The sequence below is a fragment of the Salvelinus alpinus genome, chromosome 4 (genome assembly GCF_045679555.1).
Source record: "Salvelinus alpinus chromosome 4, SLU_Salpinus.1, whole genome shotgun sequence".
Taxonomy (NCBI): Eukaryota; Metazoa; Chordata; class Actinopteri; order Salmoniformes; family Salmonidae; genus Salvelinus; species Salvelinus alpinus.
Window position 1 is genome coordinate 62,516,178 of NC_092089.1, and position 21,686 is coordinate 62,537,863.

The following is a 21,686-nucleotide window of genomic DNA, read 5'->3' on the forward strand; positions in this document are numbered from 1 at the left end:
GGAGTGGACAGCGAACCCAGCGGAGAGACGGGAGCTGCGGCAGAATGAAAAGAAGAGAGATGGGCTCCTCAGCCCAGCAGAGAGGTGGTCTCAGCTCCAGAAAGGCACCCGCCACAGAGAGAGAATGGAGTGAGTATGTCCAGTTATAAAGACTTCATGGACAGAGATCAGAATCAAAAAGATAAGCTCAGCTTCAGCAGCCTGGAACATCAGATTGAAAATGGACAGAGAAAAGGTTACCATGAATTAGAAATCATAGAAGCAGTAATCAGAGCTGTGAGCCCAGGGCTTAAGATGAGGAGTTATCTGGAGAGAAAAACAGACATGACACTCTACACACTAAGGCATATCTTGAGGACACATTATGCAGAGAAGGATGCTACTGAACTGTATCACAAGTTGACTAAAGCAACACAAGAGCCGGGAGAGTCTGCCTTGGACTTCCTAGTCCGAGTCGTTGACCTGAGACAGAAAGTGTTATCAGCCTCAGCTCGTGCCCAATCAGGACTGAAATATGGAACAGAGTTAGTCAAGAGCCAATGCCTGCAGGCCATTGTTACAGGATTAACAAATTATAATGTCAGGGCAGAGATGAGAGTGCATCTCCAGAATATTAACACCAGTGATGAACTGTTGCTTGAGAAAATGCAAATTGCCCAGGGCAATGAAAGCGAACGCATGCAAAAGGCCAGGATTTCCCATAAGTTCACACCCACACGAGTGAACGCAGTACAGAGTGAGGATAATGGGGATAGCGGATAGGAATGTGCAGAGGCAGAGCCCTCACAGACCACAGTCCGAAAACAAAATAAATATAATCCTCTCCTGAGTAAAATTGATGCGAGCAATGAAGCAATCAAAGAACTGACCTGTCAGGTTGCCTCATTAGTACAGTCAGTGCAGGGCCAGGGTGACAGTTCAGTTAGGAATCGCTCCAACAGAAAACCAAGTCCAACCAACAGGGAGAAAAGAAAATGCAAAAGTTGTTATGAGACTGGTCAACAGACTTGTCATCATTGCTACAAATGTGGCAGTGATAGCCATTGGGCAGTAGGATGTAGGATCAGGGGCAACGCACATCCATCGGGAAAAGCCTGGGGGGTCACAACCATGGAACGGGGATTGACCTCAGATACATCTAGTTCCATCCAGTGTTGCAGTGCAAATGTAGAGAGAATCTCAGAGTTGAAGTTATGTTCATTGTGTCATAAATCTGCCTATTGTTCCAAAGTGTGCCAACAGGATCATTGGAAAAAGCACCAACCTACATGTAAGACTGCCCTCAAGACTGACCACAACTCCCCTTGTCCCATGACACAGAGATAGTGGGGGCCAACTACCCCAGCTACCACAGGACATTGTAATATAGCACAGCTCATTGGTAAAAAATGTCAAGTGTGGTGTTATATGGAGGGTGTAAAGACTCTAGCACTATGGGACACAGGGGCTCAGGTATCCATCATAAGTGAGGATTCGAGGAAACGTAATTTGCCACGCACACAAATTAGACCACTGGCAGAAATCATGGGCAACACAGAGAAACTGGATCTGAGGGCAGCCAATGGCACTGAAATTCCCTTTCTGGGTTGGATGGACATTTGCTTTAGTTGGCTTGATTTCAAAGCTGAGGTCATTGCAGGAAAACACTTGAGGGTTCCGATATTAATCACAAATGAAAGACTGGAGAAACCAATCATTGGGTTTATGGTAATTGAAGAAATAGTTCAAACAAAAAGTAACAAGGAGCCCTGATGTATACAGTAAAGATGCTTAGAAGTGCACTTAAGCTAGGACAGGGAAAGGCAAAGACTACTCAATCTGCTTCAGCACTCAGAGTACATGGAGGGATGCTTGCTTACAGCAGGCAGACGTGACGTTGTCATTCCAGGTGGACAAACAAAATTGATTCATCCCTGTATCCCAAGAGGGGCTCCCTTCAATTATGGAATTGTGTTATTTGAACCGGACGTGAGACTGATCTGGTGCCTGGACCTACAAAGTCAGGTCGTGAAAACATCAAAACGGCCATCTCGAAAAGTTGACATTGCAGTAGTGAATACTACCGAACATGACATTACCTTACCAAGACAAACAGTTGATAGGGACATTACAAAGAGTGTCACCCGGTTCCTGTGCCCAGTGGAGAAAAGGTTACTGTACCACAGACTCATGACAGATCCCCACCGGAGCCTGGCCCTGACAACGGTCAAATAGAGTGGTGGGACACACCTGTAGAGGTCAGCACTTGAGCCAAGAGCAACAATAATTAGTCAAACGGATGCTCAGAGAGGAACCAGCTGTTTTCACCAAAGATGACATGGACATAGGGTGTATTGAAAATCTCAGAATGGAGATAAAATTGACGGATAACATACCAGTGGCAAAGAGATACAACGGTGTGCCACGCCCCTTGTATGCTGAGGTGAAAAGCCACCTTCAGGGGCTCCTGAACAAAAACTTCATCAGGAAGTCAACTTCATCATACGCATCACCTTTGGTCTGCGTATGGAAAAAGGATTGGAGTTTAAGACTTTGTGTTGATTACAGGGTATTGAACAAGAAGACTGTTCTGGACAGGCATCCCACACCCCGTATACAGGAAATACTTGATGGTTTGGGAGGAAACTCATGGTTTACAGTTTTAGATCAAGGAAAGGCATACCACCAAGGCTTTGTGGGAGAGGAGTCCAGAAAATACACTGCCTTCAGCACCCCTTGGGCCTTATATGAATGGAGTAGAATTCCCTTTGGCTTATCAAACAGTCCCTCTGCCTTCCAACGAAGCATGGAGGAAAGTTTAGAGGGGATAAGAGATGGAATCTGTATACCATATTTGGATGACGTTCTTATTTTTAGTCAGTCATTTGAAGAACATGTGGAAGATGTCCATCAGGTACTCAGGCAGCAAAAGAAATGGGGTGTTAAACTCAGGGCTGATAAGTGTCACCTATTCAAGAATGAGGTCCGTTATTTTCGGAAAAATTATTTCTGCTGAGGGTTACAGAATGGATGTTAAAGAAATTGTAGCAGTGCAAGAACTGGTAAACAGGCCACCAACAAACGTGAGAGAGCTGAGGAAACTACTGGGGTTTCTAGGGTACTATAGGGGTTATGTACAGAACTTCTCACAACATGCTAAATGTCTCTATGACTTCAGTGAAGTCGGAGACCCCAGCATCCGGGAAGCGAAGGACCATGGTAGCTATGCAGTCAGGACAGGCTCTGCCCCACCATAAAGTTATATGGGAGGATGCTCACCAGAGAGCATTAGAACACTTGGTGAGTGTGTTGACTAATCCACCTGTGCTTGCTTACCCAGATTTCAAGGACCCTTTGCATGTTGATGTCTCCGAAGAGGGATTGGGAGGGGTGTTATACCAACGACAAAGTTGCAAACTGAGAGTCATTGGATATGGCTCCCGCACCCTGACTCAAGCAGAGAGAAACTATCACCTTCACTCAGGGAAACTGGAATTCTTGGCCCTCAAACGGGTAGTGTCTGAGCGGTTACGAGATGACCTATTTTATGCTCCCTCTGTGACAGTGTACAGTGATAATAACCCCTTGACATATGTACTAACTACAGCTAGACTGAATGCCACCGGTCATCGCTGGGTGGCAGAGCTGTCTGACTTTAATCTCACACTGAAGCATCATCCTGGAAAGGTAAACCCTGACGCAGACTTTCTGTCACGCTCTCCTTTGCATGCTGAACATTACATGGAAGAATGCACAGAGAAACACTCACTTGAAATGGTAAAAGCAACACTCAATAATGTTCAGACACAACAGAATGACTGTGTAATGTGGATATCCACGGTCACACTAAGGCCATCAGTGCAAGATGAGCTGTCATGGTGGGGGGGAACAGTTACAGACCGACTGTCTCCACACGATATCATGCAGGCTCAGTTAAAGGATGCAGCTGTATGGAGAATCTTGGAACTGAAAAGTCAAAGGACTAAGCCTAAACCAACAGAATGTCAACAAGAGTCATACAAAGTCAAACAGTTACTGCAAGAGTGGAACAGGTTCCATGTCTCACCAGATGGATTATTACAAAGGACAACAGCAAAAAGGACACAAGTTGTGGTTCCAAGTCAGTATAGAACACTGATTTACAAGTACTTACACACTGAAATGGCCCATCTAGGAACATAAAAAGTGTTGAACTTAGCACGAGAACGCTTTTATTGGCCGCGCATGCAATATGACATTGAACACTTTATCACCAAAGTGTGTAAGTGTAACGGATGTGAAATGGCTAGCTAGTTAGCGGCGGTGGTGCGCGCTAGCAGCCTTTCAGTCGGTTACGTCACTTGCTCTGAAACATAGAAGTAGTGGTTCCCCTTGCTCTGCAAGGGCCGCGGCCTTTGTGGAGCGATGGGTAACGACGCCTCGTGGGTGACTGTTGTTGATGTGTGCAGAGGGTCCCTGGTTCGAGCCCGGGTATGGGTGAGGGGACGGACTAAAGTTATACTGTTACATTGATGCTGTTGGGAGTGGGGTATAGGCAGGTTATTTTGGGGAGACAATAGGAGGGGTGTATGTGTATGGGGTATGGCGTATTCGTTTCCTCACTCTGTCCGACTCATTTGTGGAATCTGAACGTGGAAGAAACAGCCCAGTTATTTTGATCGTTTCTATGGTAATAACGTCACTACTTTAAGATGGTTTATGCATCCAAACAAGACCTAGGGTCCATTTGATCTCAGCTGTCCTATTGCTAATGTTAGTGAATAGTGTAAGTGGCTGTGGCCATAGAGGTACCTGCATCTTTCTTCTATAAGTGTGGATCTCAGTCTCTTCTGGCCCATGGACTGCTGCCAACATAAGGACAAATCTGAGTGTTTAGCTAATTTGAATGATCTCTTTATGTGAAGTGTCTGTACCTTTAATTTCCGAGAGGACTTCTTCCTCTTCTTGATCATTTCCTCCTTTTCATTTCTCATCCTTAAAGCTTCACTCCAACTCCTCTCCTCCATATCCTTTCTCATCCGATCCACCTATTTGTCTCTCTCCTTCATCCTCTCCCTCCCTGCCTCACTCCTTCTAACTCACTCTCTCGAGGTCCTCTCTCTTCTTTCCAAACTCTGTACCCACACTCTAAATCTCTGTATTCCACCTCTTCTTATACTCCTCCCTTGACCTCTTCACATCTTCCTCTTTTTTGCTGAGCCGACCCCTTCTTTAACTCTTTCCACCTCACCCATCATCTTTTGAATCATGTCATCTCTCTCTGTTATCCTCTCCTTCAGTCATTTAATCTCAAATGTAACTCTAGCGATGTCGTCCTTGCTCTCCTCCACCTATCGCATCAACTCCAACTCCCTTCTAACTTTCTTCTTCCACTGGGCCCTCTCTTCCTGCACCTCTTCCTGTCTTTCCACATAACCTCTACCACCGTCATCTTTCATTCCCTCCAACACCTCCCTCACTCTCTCTCCAAACTCCTTTTTGTTCTCATCCAATTTGATATTCTATCTCCTCTTGTGATTCTGGTTCATTTCATTATTTTCCCTACCTCATGCCTTTCATACTCCTCCAGATCCAATTTGACTTTCTTCACCACCTCTTTTAGCACCGCCCTTCATTCTCATCAATTTCTCCTTCATCTCCATCTCGTTTTTTTAAATTTTCCATTCTTGTTTCTGCACAATGTCCACATCTTTGTTTTCTGCAACTCCTCCCGTTTCAGTACCTCAATCTCCATCTTGATCTTTACCATTTCGCCCAAGTGTCTTTGCTCCATTTTCCGCAGCTCCTTTCTTCCCTTCTCCTCCATCTCATTCTCACACTTCTCGATGAAAGTTCCTACTCTGTTCATCTCCTTCCTCATCTCATCCATATATTATTTTAACTTCTCTGCGCTACGGATACCGGTAGCGGGTTTAAATTCGACAACATACGGTGATCGCCACATAAATAGTCATATTAAACATTCCTGAAAATACAAGTGTCTCACATGCTTCAAAAGCCTAGAATCTTGCTAATCCAACTGCGTTGTCAGATTTAAAAAAGGATTTACTGCGAAATAATACGATGCGATTATCTAAGAGCCCCATACCAAAATACTATTTCAACCAGCACAGGCGTAACAAAATCACAGATTGCAATGAAATAAATCGTTTACCTTTGAAGATCTTGCTCTGTTTGCAATCCCAAGGCTCATTGTTACACAATGAATGGTCTTTTGTTCGGTTAAATCCATTTTTATAGCCTAACACGAAACATTTTGTGAACGCTTATCTCGTTGAATTTCGTGTCATTCAATTTTCAACGAAACATTCGACGTAAATACACAGACTAAACCTGACTTTATCCAGTCATGTTTGGTTTCATTGCAATCAACTGTTTGTTTGTAACACAACCAAACTTGATGGGTCATTTTGTGGGACGTATTGACCCAAAGAAACCGATTGGAAGACAACAAGTAACGACCTCATTGTGCACCAATTATATGACCGCTGTTTCGTTGATTGACTGTATTTTAACCCAATGACCACTGATCGTCTTGAAATCTAGCTGGGTAGATAGCCAATGAGCAGAGGTAAACGGCAATATGTAATGTTTCTGTGTTGGAAGACCAACCCATGTAGTAAACTCCGGAGTAAAGACGGTCATTCGCCATTGAAGATTCATACTGGAAGGAGCCAAGCTCGTTACGCACAGCACTATTTCGGTAACACGCATCTTCAGCTGTTTATATATCGAGGAGATGCCAATTATGCCCCCAAAAGAAGGACTGTAAAACAAATCTCACATGTGCTGCACATGTGAGAAATACATCTGTAAAGTCCATGGACACACACTTTCATACTGTCCTACATGTGCTAATTAGAGTTGATTTGATTTATGTTGTTTATACACATTGTGGGTGGGGGCAATGGTAAAAAAAATGGGAGAATACTAAGAATTTATCACTATGTTGCCAAAAAAGTTCAAGACTGTTAATGTTTCCCTTCAATAAAATGCATTCAAAACTACTTTCTGCACATTTCTGCTACTTTCTTAGCACTTGTATAGCCTATCTCTTGCTAAAAAATGTATGTTTACACCTATGCAGTACCTTTAGCAATAATAATAATAATACCTCCACTTTAGTAAAGAAAACGAGTGGCGTCCACTGATTAAATGCAGTATTTCTGCATTGTGAAGAGGGAAAACCAAGATATTCACAACATTTGTGATGAATGACAGGTTGTTTCTTCATGCAAAATAGATTTGGGGTTTAAAATTCAATTAAGCTGCTTTATTTTAGGGGTTTAGTGAAGGCGGGTTATTTTTGACCCTTAGGACAAAGGGAGTATACAGAATGTTAAGACTACACAAGGGTTAACTTCACACTAGCCTATCGCCCGGGATCCAAGAATCAGAAAGCAGATACCCTGTCCCGCCAACACGATGTCTCTAACAAGTAAAGGGACTCCGAGTCCATCATCTCCAGATCCCGCATTATGGCCCCCATGATATGGAGTATTGAGACCACGGTTCGACAAGCCCAGACCCAAGAACCTGACCCCGGCGTGGGTCCCACTAACAGACTTGATGTTCCGCGATCAGCCCGTACTTCAATGTGGACACTCCTCTAAATGAATTGCGCATCCAGCGGTTAATCGGACACTGGAGTTCCTGAGGCAGAGATTCTGGTGGTCCAACATGATTGAGGATGTGAGATCCTTCATTATGGCCTGCTCCACCTGTGCCCAAGGCAAGTTCTCACGACAGCGACCAGCTGGGTTGCTCCAACCTCTGCCCACCTGTCCGTAGACTTTATCACAGGGTTACCTAAATCAAATCAAATCAAGTTTTATATAGCCCGTACATCAGCTAATATCTCACAGTGCTGTACAGAAACCCAGCCTAAAACCCCAAACAGCAAGCAATGCAGGTGTAGAAGCACGGTGGCTAGGAAAAACTCCCTAGAAAGGCCAAAACCTAGGAAGAAACCTAGAGAGGAACCAGGCTATGAGGGGTGGCCAGTCCTCTTCTGGCTGTGCCGGGTGGAGATTATAACAGAACATGGCCAAGATGTTCAAATGTTCATAAATGACCAGCATGGTCAAATAATAATAATCACAGTAGTTATCGAGGGTGTAGCAAGTCAGCACCTCAGGAGTAAATGTCAGTTGGCTTTTCATAGCCGATCATTAAGAGTATCTCTACCGCTCCTGCGGTCTCTAGAGAGTTGAAAACAGCAGGTCTGGGACAGGTAGCACGTCCGGTGGACAGGTCAGGGTTCCATAGCCGCAGGCAGAACAGTTGAAACTGGAACAGCAGCAAGGCCAGGTGGACTGGGGACAGCAAGGAGTCATCATGCCCGGTAGTCCTGACGCATGGTCCTAAGGCTCAGGTCCTCCGAGAGAGAGAAAGAAAGAGAGAAGGAGAGAATTAGAGAGAGCATACTTAAATTCACACAGGATACCGGATAAGACAGGAGAAGTACTCCAGATATAACCAACTGACCCTAGCCCCCCGACACATAAACTACTGCAGCATAAATACTGGAGGCTGAGACAGGAGGGGTCAGGAGACACTGTGGCCCCATCCGATGATACCTCCGGACAGGGCCAAACAGGAAGGGGGGGGGGGGGGGGGGGGGGGGGGGCAACCCAGACAGAAAGATCACGCCAGTAACTCAACCCACTCAAGTGACGCACCCCTCCTAAGGACGGCATGATAGAGCACCAATAAGCCAGTGACTCAGCTCCTGTAATAGGGTTAGAGGCAGAGAATCCCAGTGGAGAGAGGGAAACTGGCCAGGCAGAGACAGCAACCCCCATCCCAAGGGCTTACCACTATCCTGGTGGTTGTCGATCGGTTCTCCAAGGCAGCCCATTTCATTGCCTTACCCAAGTTGCCCTCTGCGAAGGAGACCGCTGATCTCATGATTACCCATGTCTTTCGAACTACACGGACTTCCCCAGGACATTGTCTCGGCTCGTGGGCCCCAGTTCATCGCGCAGTATTGGAAAGCCTTCTGCTCCTTGTTGGGGGCGTTGGTGAGTCGCTCCTTGGGCTTCCACCCACAGTCTAATGGGCAGATTGAGCAGGTCAATCAGGAGCTGGAGATGTTCCTCCACTGTTTTGTCGCCACTCAGGCCATCAACTGGAGCAAGTTCCTCATCTGGGCCGGAATATGCTCATAACTCACTGACAGACAGACAGACAGACAGACAGACAGACAGACAGACAGACAGACAGACAGACAGACAGACAGACAGACAGACAGACAGACAGACAGACAGACAGACAGACAGACAGACAGACAGACAGACAGACAGACAGACAGACAGATTGATTATTGAGCTGGCTAAACTCAGCTTGTTAGAACAGACTGACCGGAAATGTTTAAATAACATGATCTTTCAAATATTCTGAATGGTCAAAAATAGTAAGATTAGATTTTCAAATGAAGAAAAAACATGATTATATAATCGGAAGCAAATAAGGTTACTGTATGAAGCCTGAAGCTTTAAAAATGTCAAGTGTGTCATATCAGTGAATTGTTTCTTCCCCATGAGGTTAGTTTTAAGCTACAGTGAACAAAAATATAAACGCAACATGTAAATTGTTTGTCCCATGTTTCATGAAATGAAATAGACGATCCGAGAAATTCTCTCAGATGTCGTGCTCTAATTTGTTTACATATCTGTTAGTGAGCATTTCTCATTTGCCAAGATAATACTGTACATCCACCTGACAAGTGTGGCATATCAAGAAGCTGGTTAAACATGATAATTGCACAGGTGCACCTTATGCTGGGGATAATAAAATGCAACAGATGTTTTGAGGGAGCATGCAATTGGCAGGAATGTCCACTTGAGCTGTTGCCAGAGAATTGAATGTTAATTGCTCTACCATAAGCTGCCTCCAACATTCTTTTAGAGAAATTGGCCATACGTCCAAACGGCCTCACAACCGCAGACCAAGTGTATGGTATTGTGTGGGTGAGCTGTTTGCAAATGTCAACGTTGTGAACAGAGTGCCCCATTGTGGCAGGCATAAGCTAAGGACAATGAACACAATTGCATTTTATCGATGGCAAGTTGAATGCACAGAGATACCGTAACGTGATCCTGAGGCCCATTGTCGTGCCATTCATCCGCCTCCATCACCTCATGCTTCAGCATGACAATACACCCATGTCACAAGGATCTGTACACAATTCCTGGAGGCTGAAAATGTCCCAGATCTTCCATGGCCTGCATACTCACCAGATGTCACCCACTGAGCATGTTTGGGATGCTCTGTATCAACATGTACGACAGCATGTTCCAGTTCCCGCCAATATCCAGCAACTTTGTACAGCCATTGAAGAGGAGTGGGAAAACATTCCAACGGCCACAATCAACAGCCTGATCAACTCAATGTGAAGGAGATGTGTCGTGCTGCATGAGGCAAATGGTGGTCACACCAGATACTTACTGGTTTTCTGATCCACGCCCCTACCTCTTTTTTTAAGGTATCTGTGACCAACAGATGCATATCTGTATTCCCAGTCATGTGAAATCCATAGATTAGAATTTATTTTAATTGACCGATTTCCTTATATGAATTGTAACTCGGTAAAATATTTGAAATTGTTGCGTTTTATATTTTTGTTCAGTGTACATTCCATTCTCAGCATCAACAAAACTCTATCTTGTTGAGTGTGTTCAGGTGTGTTGCCTGCGCCCACTAGGCCAAACCTGATCTCAATGAGTGCTTGTTTCCTTTGAAATGGGGTCTGTTATAGACTAAATAATTATACATTTAATTTGTAACACGCTTTTCTCACACAAGTGTCTGGAAGTGCGTTCCATAGCCGCTTAAAATGAATAGCTTTGTATACCTAAAAAAACATACTCCCGGTGGCTCATTGGACTAATTCCATGGATAGAAAACAGAAGGTTTGAATCTCACTAATGCCGTGTCATAATAAAAAGAAATGTGTTTGTATGATTAATGCCGAAGGAAATTCATTTTCATGTGTCCCATTGGTGCTTGTAGTTCCAAAAGGTTAACCCAAAATAAGCTAGCAGTGTTATTAAAAGTCTTATTGAAACATTCAGTGAAAGTTAAGGAAGTTATTAAAAAACCTCCAAATAACCTATAATTGACATTATCAGAACGTTACAGTTTCGATTGCTTGAGCACGTATCCAAACAGAATTCACTTTTTCAAAACAATTAACATGCAGCCCCAAACTGAAACACATTGGCCAAAGGGAGATTCCATTTGCAAAATGCATTAAGACTCAAAACATTAAATACATGACACAAAATCAACTACCTCCATCAAAGCATACAGCTTGTTATTTAATGAAAAGTTAATTCAATCAATCGTTACACAATGACCCAATAAATATTAACTACAACTATCCATATACACTAACGTGGTTAACCCTCTTTTATGTCTGTGCCATTTGTTGATACTATAATTATGGTATGACCATAAAAGGAAAGAAAACATATCACAGCACATATGAATTATGAATTTTTTCCTAAAATGATTTATTTTGTTTCCGCCTGACTGACAAGCCCAAAGTAAACTGCCTGTTACTCAGGCCCAGAAGCCAGGATATGTATATAATTGGTACCATTGGATAGAAAACACTGAGTTAGTAGAAATGTTCAAATAATGTATGAGATTTAAGATCCCATGCTCTTACAATGGAAAGCTATGGGTCATATGCAATTCCCGCTCACAGATTGCAATTCCTATGGCTTCCACTAGATGTCAACAGTCTTTGTTCAAGGTTTCTGGCTTGTTTCTTCCCAACCGAGGAAGAAATTTGAGTTTTGGCACTGAGAGTCAGAGTTGGAAATCAGTCTGTGGGCGTGCGACGAAGAGGACACGCACCTGCTAATTTTACTTTCCTATTGAAGATACTTCTTTCCGTATGAAATATTATATTTTAATTGCATTTTAGGGTACCTGAGGATTAAATAGAAACTTATTTTGACTTGTTGAAACAAAGTTTAGTGGTAGCTTTTTGGATTCCTTTCTCTGCATGTTGAACGAGTGGATTACTCAAATCGATGGCGCCAACTAAACAGACTTTTTGGGATATAAAGAAGGATTTTATTTAACAAAACGACCATACATGTTGTAGTTGTGACCCTTTGGATTGCAAATCAGAGGAAGATTTTCAAAAATAAGTGAATATTTAATCGCTATTTGTGATTTTACGAAGCCTGTGCTGGTTGAAAAATATTTTGATGTGGGGCACCATCCTCAAACAATCGCATGGCATGTTTTTGCTGTAAAGCCTATTGTAAATCGGACAATTCAGTTAGATTAACAAGAATTTAAGCTTTTAACCGATATAAGATACTTGTGTGTACCTAAATGTTTAATATTCATAATTTTTATGATTATTTATTTGAATTGCGCGCCCTCCAATTTCACCGGAAGTTGTCGACAGGTGTCCCGCTGACGGGACTCCTAGCCCTAAGAAACTGAGAGCTGAATTATCTTCCTCTATGGGCCCCTCTACCCCTCCTTTGTCCTTGACCTCGGCCTCTTATTTGGGCCATTCTTGCAATGATGTTTCGCAGACATGCAGACGAGGCTCACATTTTTTTGAGTAATTTGTGTCAGCTGTGAGCAAATGTTTTAATTTTGTTTTACTTGATTTATTCAACTGACTTTTGCATCTTTTGAGAGTTGTGTTTACTGTTTTGCAAAACTGTGCTTAGCATTTGCATTGTGTGAAAGCAATGAGTAATGACTTACAGTTTATGCAAAATAATAATACTGTTGTGCTCATTAGGTTATGGTGGAAACCAAGTCGACCCCAGTTTCATTAAAAGTGTCTTAATAACCTCTAACGAGTCACAAACCCGGATCCGGGATCCCCCCCATCAAAAAAGCTGACTAGCATAGCCTAGCCTAAAGCCACAGGGATATCATATAATAAAATGTTCATGAAATCACAAGTCCAAGACACCAAATGAAAGATACACATCTTGTGAATCCAGCCATCATTTCTGATTTTTAAAATGTTTTACAGGGAAGACACAATATGTATTTCTATTAGCTAACCACCATAGCAAAAGACACAACTTTTTTTTCCCACCATTTTTTTCCTGCATAGGTAGCTATCACAAATTCGACCAAATAAAGATATAAATAGTCACTAACCAAGAAACAACTTCATCAGATGACAGTCTGATAACAGATTTATTGTATAGCATATGTTTTGTTAGAAAAATGTGCATATTTCAGGTATAAATCACAGTTCTACATTGCAGCTGCAATCTGAAATAGCGCCGAAGCACCCAGAATAATTACAGAGACCGACGTCAAATACCTAAATACTCATCATAAAACATTTCTGAAAAATATATGGTGTACAGCATATGAAAGACAAACATCTTGTGAATCCAGCCAATATTTCCGATTTTTTAAGTGTTTTACAGCGAAAACACAATATAGCATTATATTAGCTTACCACAATAGCCAGAAACACAAGCCATTTACCAGCAGCAAAGGTTAGCGATCGTAACAAACCAGCAAAAGATATATAATTTTTGACTAACCTTCATAAACTTCATCAGATGACAGTCCTGTAACATCATATTACACAATGCATATAGGGTTTGTTCGAAAATGTGCATATGTAGCGGCACAAATCGTGGTTATACAATGTGAATAGTAGCCAAACTTCAAACAATCTGTCCGGCGCCATCTTGGAGAGGCACCTAATCTAATCAATAACTAATCATAAACTTGACTAAAAAATACAGGTTGGACAGCAAATGAAAGATACATTAGTTCTTAATGCAACCGCTGTGTTAGATTTGTAAAATTAACGTTACTACAACATACAGCGTGCGTTACAGCGAGACCGTGCCGAAATTAATGGCGGAATTATTGTTTTACATTTTTCAACATAAATACGAATTAACAGCATAAAGACTTCTTACTATTTGTTGAGCTTCCATCAGAATCTTGGGCAAGTTGTCCTTTGTCCATAATAATCGTTGCTCGGCTGTAGAATGTCGTCTTCAACCGTGTAATTAGCAGCAAACATTAGCTATGTGGCCCAGACATGCCCAACTCTTCAAAACGCAGGACAAAGAAAATTCAGAAAATCGCAATATACTCATATAAACTGATATAACTCGGTTTAAAATAACTACGTTATGATGTTTCTAACACCTATATCGAATAAAATCAGAGCCGGATATATCTAACGCCGATAACGTGAGCTTTTCAGAATGCCATCCTGAGGTCCTCCTTTGCGCCATGACGAACGTTGAAAAGCCCTCGTGCCAAGCCCATTTATACGGCCTCAGATCTGCCTAGCAACGCCATTCCAATTCTCAACGCTTGCTGACATCTAGGGGAAATCGTATGCAGTGCTTGTCGACCAATAGAATAATTGCAAATTATTTAACTGACCCAGGAACAGAGTTCCCAATTTCAGATTTCTCACTTCCTGACAGGAAGATTGCTCCAACTCGAGTTCTGTTTTACTCACAGATATAATTCAAACGGTTTTAGAAACTAGAGAGTGTTTTCTATCCAATAGTAATAATAATATGCATATTGTACGAGCAAGAATTGAGTACGAGGCAGTTTAATTTGGGAACGATTTTTTTACAAAGTCGAAATGGCCCCCCCTATTGACAAGAAGTTCAATCGAGAAACTATAATGAAACCTCCCAGGAAACTTTCAGGAACCCATAGTAAAACGTTCTTAGAACCTCCCTGCAACCAAAAAATGTAAGTTCCCAGAACACTTCAATTCTCAGAACGTTACATTTTTTTCAGTTTTACCGGTCAGAGAACTTATGGCTTCGTTCTGGGAAACCAGAAATGTATGTTCCCACAACCTTCAAGGAACTCAATGCGCTAGCTGGGAAGCTGATGGAATAATGACAGTTACCATGGCAATTCATCAAACATTGCAAAAGGGCCTACACAATATGGCCAAAGGAATAATAAATAAACAAAATGTTTATTATTAGCGGCACCCCTCCCTTACGGCGGTAAATCATTGGAAATGAATCATTTGATTCAATGCAATTCCCCCCTCCTGCAAATCCAAAATGTGTTTATCTGTTCAGCTTTTTGGTCTATGTGTATATATAAACTACCAATATTCTCAACTCCGGAGCATTTCATCTTAAGGATCCGATCCCTATTTTTAAATTTTCGCCTAAAATGACATACCCAAATCTAACTGCCTGTAGCTCAGGACCTGAAGCAAGGATATGCATATTCTTGATACCATTTGAAAGGAAAAACTTTGTAGTTTGTGGAAATGTTAAATTACTGTAGAATAATATAACACATTAGATCTGGTAAAATATAATACAATGAAAAAAAACATGTGTTTAAAAAATAATAATTGTACCATCTTTGAAATGCAAGAGAAAGGCCATAATGTATTATGCCAGCCGAGGCGCAACTTAGATTTTGGCCACTAGTTAGCAGCAGTGTATTGCAAAGTTATAGACTGATCCGATGAACCATTGAATTTCTGTTCAAAATATTGTATCAAGACTGCCCAAGTGTGCCTAATTGGTTTATTAATACATTTTCAAATTCACAACTGTGCACTCTCCTCAAACAATAGCATGATATTCTTTCACTGTAATAGCTAGTGTAAATTGGACAGTGCAGTTAGATTAACAAGAATGTAAGCTTTCTGCAATATGAGATATGTCTATGTCTTGGGAAATGTTGTTATTACGTACAACCTCATGCTAATCATATTAGCCTACGTTAGCTCAACCATCCCGCGGGGAACCCACCGATCCAGTAGAGGTTTAAAAAACTCCCATATTTCCCATGGATGCACTTGCTTTCTCCTTAAAGTCCAATTGTGATAGGCCTACCATGGACCCATGTTATCCATAGAAGAAAAAACTGTATAGGCACACTGAGACACACATATTGTACAATATAGACATTTGTTTTATTTATTTGCAAAGTCGAAAATCAGTGGCCATTGGCACACGACAGTTGAAGTGTTAAGGGCTCTATTCAATAGGTACCGCGATGGATCTGCGCTGTAGCCCGATTTACAATTAAAGGCAACATTACCGCGCTCGCAAGACTGCATTCACAGTAACCGCTGCAAATGTCGGCTCAATTGGAAATGACCTTAAATGTCAAGCGTGCTACAACACAGTTCTTCCACGCTACGGCTAGAATCAAGCCCTTAATCTAAGTACGCTATATACAGTATCTTTGACATATGAATGACTGTTTGAGTAATGTTTGAAAATACATTTATTTATGGAGTGTATCACATTTTTCATAGATGGGTTAGTGCGTGTAACAGTAGCAGTGGTTTTATAATCTCCTCTTAAATCAAAGCACACCTCTATGTTCCCGCTACACTCTTTTTTCCCCTTGATCTTTTTAACCACTAGATTTATGAGTACACTAAATAACCAGGTTATACTTTATTTACACAAACATTACATACAGATATCAAGTGACAGTAACAGAAAAGTGATCATCAGATCTTTACATGTAACACAAACCCATTCTCTGACTGACCACAGACCCAGCAGAGAAGAGGCATTCACAGATCAGGATAAACTGAAAGAGGAAGGATGACAGCTTAGGGTGCAGTTGCACACGTAGTCCCAAGGTGTCATGAATTTGTTTCTGTCAAACCCAGTGTACAGTTTGTGGTTTATCACATTACTTCACTATTGCCCTTGATCTTGTCTGAGAAATACAGTACAGCCTCATCTGTAATTGTTTGCCTCTGACAGTGATAGTGATAGTTCGATTTAACAGATGCTGGATTGATCCTGATGCTCAGTAAAGCCGGCTAACATACAGCAGAGGGCATCTTCAACCATTTCCCATACCAACAATACGAAACCATTGACCGTTCGAGGATCACTTGACTTGAACCACTGACAGTGAATGGAACCATACATCACTCCCCATCATCAGTCAGGGACTAAACATGATTCAAATCCCCATCAAGAATCATTCAACAACAACTCATGAGTCTGTAAGACTAACAGACACCTTATCCTCAGGTATGTCCCCTCCACACTCCCCGTTCTGCCCCTCACAGGGGAACAAGAACACCCCCTGACCAGACTCCCTGTGAGACATCCCCCCATGGCTCCCTCCACTCCCCACACCCCCCCTCAGTGTTCCCAGCTTGCAGCTAGCAGGACTCCCAGGCAGCAAGGAGGGCGACCTGGAGGTGGCGGAGGCCCAGCAGGTGTAGAGGGCCTCCCCATCTGGGCAAGCCAGCAGGTAGCTCGGGCTGGGGCTGGCTGAGGAGGACAGGGTGCGCTGGCTCCCGTTGAGGCAGGCAGGGTTCTTCTGTGAGTGGCCAGACTCAGCCGAGCTCTTTCGTGAGTGGCTGGCGGAATTGAAGTGGGAGGTACGGTAGTTGTAGGCATGCCAGCCTGGGCGTCTCCTATGGTGGCACTGGCATCTGAGGATGGGGAGGTGGGGGAAGGATTAAGTCCAAATTAAAACGCTTTATTGTACATTTAGGGTAAAAGTGGAGATTTGAATTTGGCTTCTACATGGCTCAGGACAACAACCACAATGTACAGAACTTTAGACACACAAAAGGCTACTACGAATAATACTTGGCCACTCTCGGAGTAAATTCTAATATGAAAGATCAATCTGAAGATGCAGAGGAATTAAGGAGTACAGTAATATGATAGGTAGTAAAGTAATAGACCAACCTGAGGATGCGTATGAAGGCCAGTTTGAACTCTCGGCTGTAGCAGGGGTAGATTATGGGGTTGAGACAGGAGTTGAAGTAGCCCAGCCAGAAGATCACCTTGAACAGTGTCTCAGGAGGGCGGAAGTCTGGATTGAAAGACCCTGGGGGGGACAGGAACAGATAAAGGTTATACATTTTTATATTCCTTTTAAAATAATATTTTCTAAATATATATTTTTTTTTTAACTGTAAAAGCAGGTGAGCTGGTTGTAATGTTTTTGGCCATTTTCTGGTGTTCTTCTCAAAATATATTTGAGATTCTTCATAGTAGCCAACCTTTGCCTTGATGACAGCTTTGCACACTCTTGGCATTCTATCAACCATCTTCATGAGGTAGTCACCTGAAATGCATTCCAATTAACAGGTGTGCCTTGTTAAAAGTGCATTTGTGGAATTTCTTTCTGTCTAAATGCGTTTGAGCCAATCAGTTGTGTTGTGACAAGGTAGGGGTGGTATACAGAAGATAGCCCTATTTGGTAAAAGACCAAGTCCATATTATGGCAACAACAGCTCAAATAAACAAAGAGAAACGACAGTCCATCATTACTTTAAGACATGGAGGTCAGTCAATCCGGAACATTTCAAGAACTTTGACAGTTTCTTCAAGTGCAGTCGCAAAAACTATCAAGCGCTATGATGAAACTGGCTCTCATGAGGACCGCCACAGTTACCTCTGCTGCAGAGGATAAGTTCATTAGTTACCAGTCTCAGAAAATGCAGCCTAAATAAATGCTTCACAGAGTTCAAGTAACAGACACATCTCAACATCAACTGTTCAGAGGAGACTGCGTGAATTAGGCCTTCATGGTCGAATTGCTGCAAAGAAACTACTAAAGGACACCAATAAGAAGAAAAGACTTGCTTGGGTCAAGAAACACGAGAGATGGACATTTGACTGGTGGAAATCTGTTCTATGGTCTGATGAGTCCAAATGTGAGATTTTTGGTTGCAACCGCCGTGTCCTTGTGAGACGCAGAACGGATGATATCAGGCCTTGTGTAGTTCACACCGTGAAGCACAGAGGAGGAGATGTGATGGTGTGGGGGTGCTTTGCTAGTGATACTGTCTGTGATTTATTTAGAATTCAAGGCCCACGTAACCAGCATGGCTACCACAGCATTCTGCAGCGATATGCCATCCCATCCTGTTTGCGCTTAGACACCATTATAATTTGTTTTTCAACAGGACAATGACCCAAAACACCTCCAGGCTATATAAAGGAGAGTGAAGGAAGGCTGCATCAGATGACCTGGCCTCCACAATCACCTGACCTCAACCCAATTGAGATGGTTTGGGATGAGTTGGACCGCACAGTGAAGGAAAAGCAGCCAAGTGCTCAGCATATGTGGGAACTCCTTCAGGACTGTTGGAAAATCATTCCAGGTGAAGCTGGTTGAGAGAATGCCAAGACTGTGCAAAGCTGTCAAGGTAAAGGGCTGCTACTTTGAAGAATATAAAATATATTTTGATTTGTTAACACTTTTGTTTACTACATGATTCCATATGTGTTATTTCATAGTTTTGATATCTTCACTATTACTCTACAATGTAGAAAATAGTAAAAATAAAAACCATTAAATGAGTAGGTGTGTCCAAACGTTTGACTGGTACTGTACATGTAAGCAGGGATGAAAAGTGACTGGTAGCAGGGATATAGAGATACTTATGTTAATAAACTAGTAGTAATATATACAGTGCCTTCAGAAGGTATTCATACCCCTTGACTTATTCCACATTTTGTTTTGTTACAGCCTGAATTGGCTTAAATGGATTTTGGGGAAGCATCTTTGGCAGCAATTACAACTGTGAGTCTTTCTGGTAAGTCTCTAAGAGCTTTCAAACACCTGGATTGCGCAACATTTGTCTCTTATTCTTTGCAAAATTCTTCAAGCTCAGTCAAATTGGTTGTTGATCATTGCTAGACAATCATTTTCATGTCTTGCCATAGATTTACAAGTAGGACTAAGTCAAAACTGTAACGTGGCCACTCAGGAACATTCACTGTCTTCTTTGTAAGCAACTCTAGTGTAGATTTGGACTTGTATTTTAGGTTATTGTCCTATTGAAAAGTGAATTAATCTCTCAGTGTCTGGTGAAAGCAGACTGTACCAGGTTTTCCTCTAGGATTTTAACGATAACAAGCATACCCATAACATGATGCAGTCACCACTATGCTTGAAAATATGTAGAGTGGTTCTCAGCAATGTGTTGTATTGGATTTGACCAAAACATAACACTTTGTATTCAGGACAAAAAGATGAATTGCTTTGCCACATTTTTTGCAGTATTAAGTGGCTTGGTGCAAATAGCATGCATGTTTTGGAATATTTGTATTCCTTCTTTTTACTCTTAGGTTAGTATTGTGGAGTAACTACAATGTTGATCCATCCTCAGTTGTCTCCTATAAGAGGTATTAAACTCTGTTTTAAAGTCATCATTGGCCTTATGGTGAAATCCTTGAGCGGTTTCCTTCCTCTCCAGCAATTGAGTTAGGAAGGACGCCTGCATCTTTGTAGTGACTGGGTGTATTGATACACCATCCAAAGTGTAATTAATAACTTCACCATGCTCAAGGGGATATTCAATGTCTACTTTTAATTTTACCCATCTAACGAAAGTACCCCTTCTTTGCGAGGCATTGGAAAACCTCCCTGATCTTTGTGGTTGAATCTGTGTTTTAAATTCACTGCTCAACTGAGGGAGCTTAAAGGTAATTGTATGTGTGGGCTACAGAAATGAGGTAGTCATTCAAAAATCATGTTAAACGCTATTATTGCACATCAGTGGTGGCTCCTCAGAGGAGGACCATAATCCTCAGTGAATTTCTGAAACATTTAAATAGTGAAACATTAGTTATCCTTTTTAGATCAAACTATACTAAATATATTCACATGAGTTTGGTTCTGACAAACAGAGTAAATAACTCACGGACAACTAGTAAAAGCTCAAACCAAGTTTATTCACCCACTGGGTCAAACAGCTGCAAAAGACAAACACATATTTACACAAGCACATATATTTATACCCTCCTCCTAGGAGGAGTCACCTCCTTGCACATCTAGATAGCTAACACATCTCTGTTGCTAGTCAGGAACTTAATTGGTTCCTCTCACTGGCGTAGTCATGGCCCACCTCCTGTTACAACCTTCATGGGCATGTAAGTATGTGTGTAACAGGACTGTTCCTTCTCACTTCAACTGACCTGACCTCGGGCCAAATTCCTCCCTAATCTACGGCTGTCCTACTTTATCAGTGACTGAAACCAGGCTGTTGCCCTTTGCCTCCCTCCATAGGATCCATGCGATTTAACAATAACATGTTCAACAGAATGTAAACTTCCTGCCTCCCCCCATTGTCTCACTCAGTAACTTTCCATACACCTAGTTCTTATCCACCCTCCATTGACCCCAACATACATGTAAAGTAATCAATAAGTTCTAGTATGGTAACATGAACACATTTCAAGCTAGAATCCAACACGTCACCAAATAATTGATTAAAACACACTGTTTTGCAATGAAGGTCTACAGTAGCCTCAACAGCACTCTGTAGGGTAGCACCATGGTGTAGCCAGAGGACAGTTAGTTTCCGTCCTCTTCTGGGTACATTGACTTCAATTCAGACTAACATAGTAATTATGACAACTTCCAGAGCATGTACTCCAACCTATCAGAGCTCTTGTGGCATGAACTGACATGTTGTACACCCAATCAAAGGATCAGAGAATTAATCTAGTACTGAAATAATAGTCTACAGCTAGCTAGCACTGCAGTGCATAAAATGTCATGAGTAGTCGACTCAAAGAGTGAGAGACAATCGTTGAACAGTTTTGAACAAATCAATTTCTTGAAAAGAAGAAGCATGCGCGAGAGAGAGCTAGCTATATGTATTTTTTCACTTTTACTTACTTAGCTAGCGAATGCAGCTAGGTAGTTTAGCCTGCTCAAACAGATAGGGATGCTATGTTAGCTAG

At 42.1% G+C, this 21,686-nt stretch overlaps 1 protein-coding gene across 1 annotated transcript in view; it reads right to left on the reverse strand.

Moving 5' to 3' along the window:
- Positions 1 to 15,900: 15,900 nt before the first annotated feature.
- LOC139574085 (alpha-1A adrenergic receptor-like) overlaps positions 15,901 to 21,686 on the reverse strand; it is a 38,614-nt gene continuing 32,828 nt past the window's right edge. Inside the window, exons 2-3 of the mRNA XM_071398252.1 lie at positions 17,673 to 17,814; positions 15,901 to 17,410 (exon numbers count right to left, since the gene is read on the reverse strand). Of these exons, the coding sequence (XP_071254353.1) occupies positions 16,963 to 17,410; positions 17,673 to 17,814 (590 nt within the window). The 3' untranslated portion in view covers positions 15,901 to 16,962. The remainder of the gene's footprint in view (positions 17,411 to 17,672; positions 17,815 to 21,686) is intronic.